Raw genomic sequence first — 12,827 nt, forward strand, 5'->3', positions numbered from 1 at the left:
TTTGATGGGGTTGTTTTTTTCTTGTAAATTTGTTTGAGTTCATTTTAGATTCTGGATATTAGCCCTTCGTCAGATGAGTAGGTTGCGAAAATTTTCTCCCATTCTGTAGGTTGCCTGTTCACTCTGATGGTAGTTTCTTTTGCTGTGTAGAAGTTCTTTAGTTTAATTAGATCCCATTTGTCAATTTTGGCTTTTGTTGCCATTGCTTTTGGTGTTTTAGACATGAAGTCCTTGCCCATGCCTATGTCCTGAATGGTATTGCCTGGGTTTTCTTCTAGGGTTTTTATGGTTTTAGGTCTAACATGTAAGTCTTTAATCCATCTTGAATTAATTTTTGTAAATATATTTGTTTTCAAAATCTTAATGTCCTAAGTAAAATTTTCAGATCTCTAGATGCAAAATGTTTATTCTTTTAAAATGAGGATGCCATCTATGACTTTCAAGAGTCATAAAGTGTTACAAGTGACTCAAATTATCAAAGGAAAAATTTAGTGAAAGAAAAAAATGCATTAAATAAAACTTCTTGAGAATTCTAAATTGTTTGGTGTAGTCATGTGAGTTTTGTAAGTTTTTGAATTAGAATAGTTATATTTTTTAGTGTTTTGTATGTATAATATAAAATTATCTTTATTTTATTTTATTTTTTGAGATGGAGTCTCGCTCTGTCACCCAGGCTGGAGTGCAGTGGTGCGATCTTGACTCACTGCAACCTCTGTCTCCCGGATTCAAGTAATTCTTCTGCCTCAGGCTCCTGAGTAGCTGGGACTACAGGTGCTTAACACCACACTCAGCTAATTTTTTGTTTGTTTGTTTGTTTTGTTTTGTTTTTTGTATTTTTAGTAGAGACACAGTTTTTGCCATGTTGCTCAGGCTAGTCTGAACTCCTGACCTCAGGTGATCCACCTGCCTCGGCCTCCGAAAGTGCTGGGATTATAGCCAGCATACCTGGCCATAAAATTATCTTTAATATCTTTATTCTGCAAAAAATAAAGTGATCCCAATAACAGTAATAATAGTAAATGTTTATTGAACAGTCGTTATGTATACTCTGCTGTGAAATATATGGTATTACTTCCATTTACATAACAGGAAACTGAAACTCAAAGGGGCTAAGAAATTTCTCCCAAAGTTAGCATACTAATTTGTAGTGTGGCCAACTTTTGACTTCTCAACACTCCAAAGCCTATATCATTAACTCCTGTTCTTTAGTCCCTCCCATGGAAGCCATAGAGAAGGGAATTTTGAGGAAGATACCAGAAACTTGGGCTTCGTTCTAGATTCCTCCCACTCCCTCATTACTTATCCTTAATCCAGTCCATCACCCAGTCTTGCTGGTTCCATTTTAAAACTCTACCACTGCCACCTGGGTTAGTTAAGGCCTCACCATTTTTCTCCTGGTTCCTGGCAACAGCCTCCCCACTCTTCCTAATCCTTATCTCAGTTCTCTTTAGAGTTTCTACGCTACCATCAGAATGAAGAGTCTAAAACTAAAATCTAAATATTGGCCAGGCGCCATGGCTCACACCTGTAATCCCAGCACTTTGGAAGGCTGAGGTGGGTGGATTGCTTGAGCCCAGGAGCTTTGAAACCAGCCTGGGCAATATGGTGAAACCTCATCTCTACAAAAAATAAAAAATAAATTAGCTGGGCCCGGTGGCACACACCTTTAGCTCTAACTGCTTGGAAGGCTGAGGCGGGAAGATTGCTTGAGTTTGGGAGGCAGAGGTTGCAGTGAGCCAAGATCGTGTCACTGCACTCCAGCCTGAGTGACAGAGTGAGACCCTGTCTCAAAAAAGAAAACAAAACAAAATCTAAATATCACAAATATGCGTAAGTTCCTATGTGGAGAGAAGAAAGACCCTTTTGTGACTCTATTTACCTTTTGGTTAAAGTTAAAACATGGCACTGGAGTCATCCCATTATCTGGCCTCTGAGTATCTTCCAAGCCTCATGAACTATAAGGTCCCATGCAAACTGTGTGCTCAAAGCATTCTTGAGAGATTTATAATTTTCTGGATACAACAGAATAGTTTCTGTTATGTAAACACAACTGATACATGCATATCAAGTGTCAGCAAGTGTGACTATCTCTTACCAGCATTTTCTGTGTTTCCCTTCATTCCCAACTAGGCTGAGTTGGATACCTCTTTGTAATTCCCATTACATTTCTGTAAAGACCTCTTCTATATCATATCATATCTTCATAATCTGTCTATCATATCTATCATCATATCTATCATAATCTTCATAATCTGTCATAGAGTAATATAACCTTCCTTCATCAAACTGCTGTCCTTGAAAGAAGGGATTGGCACTTGTTCCTCCTTGGATCTCTTGTTAATGCCTGGGACAAAGAGGGTGCTTCATAAGACATCCCGGAATGAATGAGTGAATGGATGAATACACATGAATGAATTATCAATTGTGTAAAATGCTACAGAGAGGCAAAATGAAAGAACTCGTGTTTTTCAGTAGAATCATTTCAGAAGAGTTGTGAGGGGAGCTGACTTACAGATTAAAGAATTTGAGTAAGAAGACAAAAGGGATGATTTTTTTTTTTTTTTTTTTTTTGAGGCGGAGTCTCGCTCTGTTGCCCAGGCTGGAGTGCAGTGGCACGATCTCAGCTCACTGCAAGCTCCGCCTCCCAGGTTCGCACCATTCTCCTGCCTCAGCCTCCTGAGTAGCTGGGACTACAGGTGCCCGCCACCGCACCTGGCTAATTTTTTGTGTTTTTACTAGAGATGGGGTTTCACTGTGTTAGCCAGGATGGTCTCGATCTCCTGACCTTGTGATCCACCCGCCTCGGCCTCCCAAAGTGCTAGGCTTACAGGCGTGAGCTACCACGCCCAGCCCAGGGGATGATTTTTAACAGTACTCAGAGGGCTGTTTGACTGAACCTAAGTTCGAGTGGACAGGGTGCCCTCAGTCTCAGGGGTGTAAAATGGCTTAAAAAAATTAATGTATACTTTAAAAAAAATTAATATGGGATCTCACCATGTTGCCTAGGCAGGTCTCAAACTCCTGGGCTCAAGGGATCCTCCTGCCTCAGCCTCCTGAGTAGCTGGGATTGCAGGTGTGCCACTGCACCTGGCTCTTAGTAAATACTTTTTAACAGGTATTGCAGGCACAGCATATAAAATTTCAAAGGTGCAAAAGGAAATCCAGTAAAGAGTAAAGCTCTATCACTTCCCACACCCATCCACCAGCCTCTCAGTTGCTGCCACAGGAAAAAATCACAATAAATAAGCATTTGGCATGCTTTTGTTTCTTCTCTAAGACTCCATCTCCATAACCTGGCAATGATTTATAGGAAATAACTATAAATCCATTACTTATAAAGTGTAGAGGGGACCAAGGTGGAAAAGATGAATAAATCCCACTGTTGGCAATTTATTTACATATGCAGAAATGCCCAACTCATAATGTGCCCTGGAGACTAAAACGACTCTATACTAGACATTCTAGTGTACATTTAAATTGAGATTTGTAAGACTGATCGCAGATGAGCTTAATGGAAGTAATGGCACATAAATATTAACACAGGTGATTAAATGAAGATATAATATAATTTGAACAAATCTGCATTTGTAAAATGTCCTTGTTCTCATGCTTTCCTTTGGAAGTTAAAGCCATAGATCACAGCTATAGGATGACTTGACTGTTAATTAGTTGTCCATTAGTCTTCATTTCCTAGGGCTTATTGTGGGAAAGTAAATTTATACTAACTTGTTTTATGCAAATTAATCTATTTGGTTTCCTCTTCTTTCTCCATTAACACCTGGAGTTTTAAAATTATATGAAATTTGGACATGCATAATAAAAATTAAACCCTATTACACTGACTATAAGACAGTTTTGCATGTATATAATAAGTTAATTGTGACCATTTGGGCTCAGATTTAAAAATTAAGTAATTTCAATGAAGTGTTATGAGGCAAAAAGCTTATTTTGTGCAATTTTTACAAACACAAAGTAATTAGTACAAACAGCATAAAAGTTACCTTAGATGCTACAAATTAGGCTGGCTATTAACAATAACAGCATTAGTGTTTGTCCCCACTGCTTCTGCCACAGTTTAAAGTACTCGTAAGTGCTTCTAAGTTGGATAGTTTTTTTTCTTCCATCCTGAGGCTGTGGGCAAAGGCCGAAACCCTTAAAATATTTTTTAAAAAATACGTGCATTAAGGCAAGGCTTCAGAAATGTATCTTTCAGCTTTGGAGAGATACGGAAATTAAGAAAACTAATCACTGCAATGATCCCATACTGAAAATAAGAGTAACTTAATCAGAATGAGATTGCTTCTACACTTCCATCTGAGGGTGATTGGTGGAAGTGATGTCATGTATGGTAAACACTGCCATGGCACTCATGTGCATGCAGTGACAACAGGGAAAGCTGCTGCTCCTCTGTCAGCTCAAACAGGCCAAGGACTAGGCGTCGTCCAGGACTCAGAACCGGGAGTTGGCCTTCGGAAGACATGTTAAGGTGTGTCAAGACGTGTCACCCATGTCATAGCTAGTCCTAGGAAGAAAGCGCTCTTGAAGATGTGGCCTGCTGACAGCTAGCTGCTCCCACCTGACCCCTTAACCGCTGGACCCCAGCAGCTTGGCTAAGTACTCCTGCTCACTTGGTCTTCAATACCAGCAGGCCAGCTGCCCCAAGCCCAGGGGCTGTCCCTTTACAGTAATCTTGCTGTGAATATAGCAAAAATTCTCTTAGATGTTCTTGGCAAACTTGTCAGAACTCTGCTCATTCTAGACTCCAGCTCTCCCAAACTTATTCTTAACATTAGGGCACTCTTCGATTTTATTCTCAGTCCCAAGACTCTCCTTACCTCATCTGTTTATATCTTTTAACCAACAAACCTCCAAGAAAGTTCTCTAAGTGGCCCCTTGGGATTCTTGCGGAATCCTACTTCGTTTCCTGCTTGTCAAGGCCATTTTAATCAGTGTCAGAGCCTCCCAAGTGCATTGGAGCCATTTCCCATTTTAGAGTTCCTGCCCAGAAGGTCACACTTATCTTCTGTCTCAGTGTTTTGAACTCTGCTTCCTGATAGCTGAGGATATGGGCCTACCCGTAAACAATATCCCCTGCCTTGCCAAAAAAGAGAAACTTGCTAATGAAGTCACTCTCTCAGTATTTAATTCAATCAAATGAAAGCAATTATTTATTGAACACTTACTTTGCTCCAGATACTTAGCTATGAGGAGCTCACTGAGTACTGTGGGAGGCAGACCATTGAACTCATACTTTTCTTTTCTTTCTTTCTCTTTTTTTTTTTTTTTTTGGAGACAAGGTCTCTCTCTGTCACCCAGGCTGGATGGAGTGTGGTGGCATGAACACGGCTTATTGCAGCCTCAATTTCCCCAAGCTCAGGTGATCCTCCCACCTCAGCCTCCTGAATAGCTGGGACTACAGGTACGTACCACCATGCCTGACTAGTTTTTTTATTTTTTATTTTTGGTAGAGATGGGGTTTTACCATGTTGCCCAGGCTGGTCTCGAACTCCTGGGCTCAAGCAACCCTTCTGCTACAGCCTCCCAAAGTATTGAGATAACAGGCATGAGCTGCCACACCCAGCCTAAACTAATACTTTCAACACAATAAGATAAACAAAGTAAAAGAGATGTGTGCAATGGATAGCAGTAGTACAAAGGCAAGAGTTCACTCTCTCTGGGGAAAGCAACACAAGCTAGACTTTGGAAATAAATAAAAGTCAGCTGGGCCAACATAAAGCTAGAAGGACTTCCCACTGGAAGAGACAGCATAAGCAAAATCCTAGAGATACAAAAATAACATGTCATCATCTCAACTGTCAGTTCTTTTTTTAAAATTAAAGTTAGCATAAGTGTTAACCTTAAATTTTTTTTTTTTTTTAATGTTGCTTGGTGTGGTGGTTCACTTCTGTAATCCCAGCACTTTGGGAGGCCAAGACAGATGGATCGCTGGAGTTCAGGAGTTTGAGACAAGCTTGGGCAACATGGTGAGACCCTGTCTCTACCTTGTGCCTCTGTTGCCCTGTGGGTATTATAAGGATCAAAATAATACATATCTACCTCAAATGATAACTGTGATGATTAAATAAGTTAATAAGTCATCCCTCAGTATCCATGGGGCATTGGTTTCAGGATACCCCCTCATATCAAAATCCAAAGATATTCAAGTCCCTTATATAAAATAGTGTCATATTTGCATATAACCTACACACATCCTCCCATGTACTTTAAATCATCTCTAGGTAACTCATAATACCCAATGCTATGTAAACGTTATATAAATAGTCATAAATACTTATTTGTATTTTTATTGTTATTTTTAAAATTATTATTTTCAATCTACAGATGCAGAACCCAGGGATATGGAGAGCCAATTGTATTTGTAAAACACTTAGAATGGTGCCTGACACGTGGTATGTCCTTTAAATGTGGGCTCATATTACCATAAAGTATTTAACTAGGTCTCAATTGATGACATTCATGCTGTTGCCAATTCTTTGCACGCTTTGGCTACTAAAGAAACTTCCAAGGCAAGTTTTGAATTGCCATGAGCTTCTATTACATTTGGGCTCCTTTTTCTTACTAGCTTACCAACACCCAATATTTGTGAATACTTCATAAATGCGTACTCATGTTGTTAACTCCCCTTAGAGGCAGCACAACATGTCAAAGTTGGAGTCCAGCAGAGCAGCTTCCAGGCCAGACCCTGGAAGGGAATCCGTTGCAGGTTTTCTTTCTGCAGAGAGGCCATACCAGGAAGGCACATGCTGAGCAGAGACTGAGAAAGAAAGCAGGAAGATTAGGATAGGAGAGGTCAGACAGTAAATCTAACCGGAAGCCAGGCAGGAAAGCAGCCAGAGTATGAGTGCGGGTCAGAAATGTAGGACCAGAGACGAATCTGAGAACAGAGAACTCAAAAGGACTCTTTGTGCATTAAAATTTTCAGAAAGTGTGAATGGCATACCTTCTTGGAGGAGATGCTTCGATTGATCAATCGATCGATAGATAGACAGACAGACAGACAGAAGATAGTTCTTGAGAAAAGAAAAATGGCTTAGAGCAGTCTGAGCTATATGAGGTACGCAAAATTTATCAGGCCCAGAGAGAGGAGTATGGGGCTCAAGTCTTGCTCTGCCTCCTTGAACCCACGCCTAGAAGCAATCATGTAAAGGCATTTTGTTCCTGACTAGCTGCCTCATCTGCTATCTTTATGGTCCTGGAATTTGTGATACACAGAACAGTGTATAGCCAATCAATAGCTTGTGTTATTTTCATGGAAATTCTTGGCAAACAACTCAGGAGCTTCCTCTTCCTCTTCTTCTCCTTTGAAAACCTACTTGTACCTGCTGCTAACCAGAGCGTATACTCAGGGCCACTTGAAACTATGCTCTTGGGTTGCAGCCCTCAAGCTTGGCCCAAGTAAATGCTCTACTTATATTAAGTTGGCCTCCGTTGTTTTTTCCTTTAGGTTCACATTCTCATCAACCTGTAGGTACAAATGAGGTTGTTAATATTAATTCCAAAACTACAAGATTCTTATGCTCCTCTTACTCACATGAGAACTCAGTCTCCTCCTCCCAAAGTCCCCTTGGGCCATTTCTGGGGACTGGAGGAATTCTCACATGCTCGGGGACAAATGTGCTCACTGCGGTCTGCTCTATCCTTCTCATTAAGATGCCTCACCTACCTGAGCCTCAGTGGCTGAAGACACCTTAGCAGGTTCTCCCTGCTGCTGCCTCCTCACAACCCATACCCAGGAGAGGTGCTTTTTGCTGTGCTCCTTAGCAGAGTATGTGTAGGGTGGAATGTGGGGTCAGAGGAGAGAACAGCCCTTATCCGTCTAGAGTCTTTTATGATTTAGGTCCTCTTGTTTCTCTTCCTAACCCCAGTCTGCTGAGGTTCAAAACGTGTCACCCCAGGCTGGATTGGGGAGAGGGAAAGAAAGACATATACCAGCCACCTGCTCCTTGTCCTTGCTGCTTTATCTCTAGTCATTCAAGAACAAATATTAAGCAGCCATTGTAGTAAATTGAATGGAAAACTAACTCCAATTGTCTGCCCCTCTCTGTCTCTATGCCCTTTGCAATGGGACACTAAGTTCCTCCTATTATGAAGTGGAAGCTCTCCTCACCCCTTTAATCTGGGCTGGCCCATGACTGGCTTTGATCAGCTGGATGTGGCTGAAATGATGGGATGTCCATTTTAAGCTGTACCTCCAGAGGCCTCGAGCTCTTCCACTCACTCTTGTGGCTCCTCTGCCATACCCTGAGAAGAGCCTGGTTAGACTACCAGCTGATGAAATACGGCCTCAGCCAACAGCTAGCTCCCAGCCAGCCCCCTGACCAGAAAAGCCCAGATGCCAAGCCCTGTGTAGATGACCTGCTTTTACATGAGTGAGGTCAGGGGACACCTGAAGATCCACCCAGCTAAACTACAGATTTGTGAACCAAATAAAGTCTCTGTCATTTGAAGCCACTGGGTTTCTGTTTGTTACACAGCATTATTGTGACAAAGGATAAACGATACCAACCTATTTCTGACCTCCAAAATCAAGGCTTTTTGCACATTCAAACATTCCTCCCAGAAGCTCAGCAAATAGCCAAATTCTAATTCTCAGTCTGGATTCAGCCGGGATGCCCTGCTGCCCTTACAACAGCCCAGTGGCAGACAGGAGCAAGATGGAAGGATTTTAATTCAGCAGATGTCCAGGAGGTCTGAGGGAAAGCTAGTCAGCCCACTGGGAATGGCACACATGAGGAGTTTGGAGATAGGAGTACCCTACCAATCTATAATTCATATACAAAGATCACAGTAGGCTTTGTGTGACAGCACTTCTTATGGAAACTGGCAAGGGAGGCCAATTTCCTCAGTTTGGACTCAGTTGGGACTGAAATGAAACACAGAACAGCAAGAAAAATGGGGCAGGAATCACAGAGAAAACATTGAGCTGTCCCAAGTCCTGGAACGGTGGCTCCGGACAAGTTTATCTAAAATCTCTGAGGGCAGAGAAGCCCTCTCAAGTGGGAATTTGAGTTACATGTTATTAACCTCAGTGTATATCCTGTCTCTAAATTTCTTTAAAAAAAAAAAAAAAAAAAAAGAGATGGGGTCTTGCTATGTTGACCAGGCTGGTCTCGAACTCCTGGCCTCAAGCAGTCTTCCCATCTCAGCCTCCCAAAGTGCTAAGATTACAGGTGTGTGCCACTGTGCCTGACCTAAATTTCTTTTATTATACAGAGTTGCTTTGTCTAATTCTAGCCCTGTGGTAGCTACCCAAGATTGTTGTAACCTCCAGTGATCAAGTTCTTTGGATAAGCAAAGAGGGAGGGCATTAAGTGTGTGGAAAAGACCCCTCCTCTCCACTCTTGTTGCAAGGCAAGTTCTTTTCCTTAATTGTCCCCTGACTCTTCTATGTTGTTTCTGGAAGCTTTTTTTTTTTTTTTTAGAAGTAGAGTCTCACTCTATTGCCCAGCTTTGAACCCCTAGACCCAAGAAATCTTTCTGCCTCAACCTCTTGAGTAGCTGGGACTACAGGCACATACCACCACATCCTAATTAAAAAAAAAAAAATTATAGAGATAGGAATCTCTTGCTATATTGCCCAGGCTGCTCTCAAACTCCTGGCCTCAAGTGACCCTCTAGGCTCGGCCTCCCAAAGTGCTTGGATTACATGCATGAGCCACTGCAACTGGCTTATTTCTAGGGACTTTGAATGGAGCCTGCACACCAGGGGCAGGTGAATGGAGGCTGAGTCAGCCAGTCAGGTGAAAACTGAATGCTTTTAAACTCTGAAGTGTTCCACTGGACTGTGTTGATGGAGCTCCTTTCAAACTGGGGCCTGCCCTTGCCTGCCAGTCAAACAGAACTGTCCACAGTCTAGCAAGTGGCTGTCATACATCAATAGGCCATTCATTGGAAATCTAATGATTGGCAACTGGGACTGCAGGTACAGGGAATGCAATAGAACTCAAGCTGTGGTTGAGTTCTTGTTCTGTCTATCCTTTTGAGTGATGAAAAATGAGGCCAGATCTAGGCAATTTTTTCTTTACATTGAAAGCTTAGCCTCTTGATCCTGTTGGGGCTGGAGCGAGTGTGGAGTTAGGCTCAGAGAAGTGGTTAATGTACGCTTTGCTCCTGATAGCTGTTTCTGAACATTCTATAGTTATAGTTCTATAGGTGTAGGTTCCTAGTTGTTTGGTGTCTGGCCCTGTGGGATTTAGGGGGTGGGGGAATATGGGCTTGGTATTTGAGAACTGGGTAACGGAGATGGTGGGGGGTTTGGGCTCTGGATTTGTTGGTTTGCATATTAAAGGAGTGCTCACAGGCCAGTTGTTTGCTCTCTCTAGGAATTAGCTAACCCTCAGAGAGGCAGTCTGTCTCCAAGTCGATGAGGTCCCCAAAGGTGAAAGCATCATACAATACAGAAAATAAAAAGCATGATTAATACTGCAAGCTGAGAGGATATGTGTTCCTGCACTGTCAGACCAAGCGCAAGAATTATTGGAGACATGTTACAGCTTCTCTGCCTTCTCTCAATGTTACGCCGTTCAGGACTCAGGATCTTGCCCTCTGAGGGTTTACAGAAGTCATTCTCACTATCTCACCCTGGCCGTCTTGACCCAGAGCAGTTCTTTACTTTCTCAGGACACAAACGGGATGAAAGTCCAGGGCTGGGACTTCCTCCTTGGAATGTTTGACAAGGACTGACGTACTCTAGGCCCTTTGAATCCCGGAAGTCCAGGACACACCCAACCTTGATTACAGTGTCCAGAATGCTGGAGCGTAGGTGAAAGGACAAAAGCCAGACACATTTCAACATGAGGGACCCACTGACAGATTGTCCGGTGAGTAGCTCAGTGTGGTTTGTGTGCCTGCGTGTGAGGAGGGTGGAGGGTGGATTTGTATATTAATGGATTTTAACTTAAGAAATTTGAGACACTCAGAAATCAAACACATTTAGATATTGGCTGTGGTACAAAAGTTTGTGGTTTTTCTTTGGTTCAGTTTAAAAACAGAGCTTTTTCTAGGAAATGACAGGGCAGGTAATTGTCATCTTTCCTTCTCATATTCTTGGAAAAAGTTTTGAGTGAGTAAAGCCTCATATTTGGATCCAGATGGTGGCTGTTTGGAAAACATTCTTAAGACATACACCCATGGTGCCAACATCGTGTGTGGAGTGGATACAAAAACACACAGAATGTCTGCAGCCAATTTTTGGCTCTGAGAATAAAGTGAGGGAGGAGAGTTTTTGTGCCTTTTCACCCTCATTTTTTTGAGTCAAGGATCACAAGTCCTGCAGGAGGAAGGATAGACTCCCCACTCTGCCTGGCCTGCAGTGGCTCTCAGACTGGTTTAGCAGCGTGTTTGTTCCATGTTTGTTCGTTTTAGTAATGTTTGGAGCACTACCAAAAATATAAGTTTGGTCAGAAGTCCAAAGACATTGTGAGGTCTCTGGCGGCAATAGCAGAGATGTAATTTAGGAAATAAGAAGCAACTAAAATAAAGGGGGGGATATGTTTACTTTGAAAATAAAGTAATTAAGGAGGGTCAGTGTTTTATCCCAACACATGGGGCTGAAAAGCTAAGATTGGTGACATCATAAGCAGGAGGTTGCAGTCATCCTTCATGTATTGATAACACAAACTGTGGGGTGGCAGATAAATGGGCGCTGAGATAAAGCCATAAAGAAAAAGATCGGCAGAGGATTATTGATTGCCTTTTTGTTTATTCAATGGATAAGAAAAGCACATGGTTGGAAAAAAATGGAACTATAGTTACTATTGCAGAAAATCAGATGAGCTAAATGAGATGAACTCATAAATGACTAGTAATTTTAATAATGACAACATAGTAGCCAATTCTGCCTAATTTTCCTTTTTTAAATACAGAAATAATTTGTGCTTAATGTAGAAACAAATTCCAATGATATGGTTATATATAGATTTTTAAGAGTGAAACTTCCCCCTTTAATTACTTCAATCTCAGTGTTCTCTCCATTGTTAATTATGAATAATTTTTAAAAAGTCTTTTATCATTTATTTTTCTCTCCTTGAGGTTGCTCCCTTACTAAACTGTTAAATCCTCTCCTGTCTCAACACTCCTACCTCAATGTTTTTGTATAGGGGCGGCAGGCCAGGACAGGGATGGGGTAGGTGGCAGCAAAATCTTGGCGCTAATAGTAACCAAAAAAGAAAATTAACACCAGGGGAAGGGTGTAATGGACAGAAGACAGGGAAATGGTGGGCAGCTTTAATTAAGTTTAAAAAGAGAAGAAGAAATAAATCCATAAAAAAGAAACTGAAGGTCTAACATCCTTTTTGTAGGCAGCAAAGTCAGTCTTCAGATGTGGAGAAATGTTTTCTTTCAGCAGCCCCCAAGGCAACCCATAACCACACTTCTGTGTCTGCTTAAAGCTCCACTCCCTGGCATGCTGAATAGTTCCTTGTGCTATGCTGGGCCAAGGACTCCTGTCCTTGTCTAAAACTTTGAAGGTCATCTGTATGGGCTCATTGCCACCAAAAGTATCCGGGAGTCATGGGGAGGGCGGATATCCCTTCAGCCTGGGTTTCCAAACCCTCTAAAGTCACAGAACATTTATTTATTTGCAATTGTTTCATCTTAATCAAGTGTTCAAGTTGATTTCCTGGCACATTCTTAGCTTGTACTTGGGGAACAATGCTATGTGAAGATGAATCTGCGGTTTGGGAACAAAATAAGACAAGGAAATGGACTGCAAATGAGTGCCTCATGAAACATTTAGGTAGTTTTATAAAAGAACCCAAAGCTTTAACCACCTGCAAAATGTCCCCTTCCATGAGTCCCTAGAGTTG

General features: G+C 41.8%; 1 protein-coding gene across 20 annotated transcripts in view; it reads left to right on the forward strand.

Annotated features, from left to right (window-relative positions):
• Window positions 1–12,827, forward strand: part of NOSTRIN (nitric oxide synthase trafficking) — a 78,873-nt gene that overhangs the window by 5,310 nt on the left and 60,736 nt on the right. For 4 of the 20 annotated variants that reach the window (XM_055108713.1, XM_034954438.2, XM_055108712.1 and 1 more), the window contains 4 exons: window positions 5,298–5,419; window positions 6,343–6,410; window positions 9,235–9,372; window positions 10,344–10,841. In XM_055108713.1, the coding sequence (XP_054964688.1) occupies window positions 10,815–10,841 (27 nt within the window). In that variant the 5' untranslated portion in view covers window positions 5,298–5,419; window positions 6,343–6,410; window positions 9,235–9,372; window positions 10,344–10,814. Of the gene's footprint in view, window positions 1–5,292; window positions 5,420–6,342; window positions 6,411–9,234; window positions 9,373–10,343; window positions 10,842–12,827 lie in introns of all 20 variants that reach the window. The other 16 variants (XM_055108725.1, XM_055108714.1, XM_055108723.1 and 13 more) reach the window with 6 other exon arrangements.

Source organism: Pan paniscus, chromosome 13 (assembly GCF_029289425.2).
Source record: "Pan paniscus chromosome 13, NHGRI_mPanPan1-v2.0_pri, whole genome shotgun sequence".
Taxonomy (NCBI): Eukaryota; Metazoa; Chordata; class Mammalia; order Primates; family Hominidae; genus Pan; species Pan paniscus.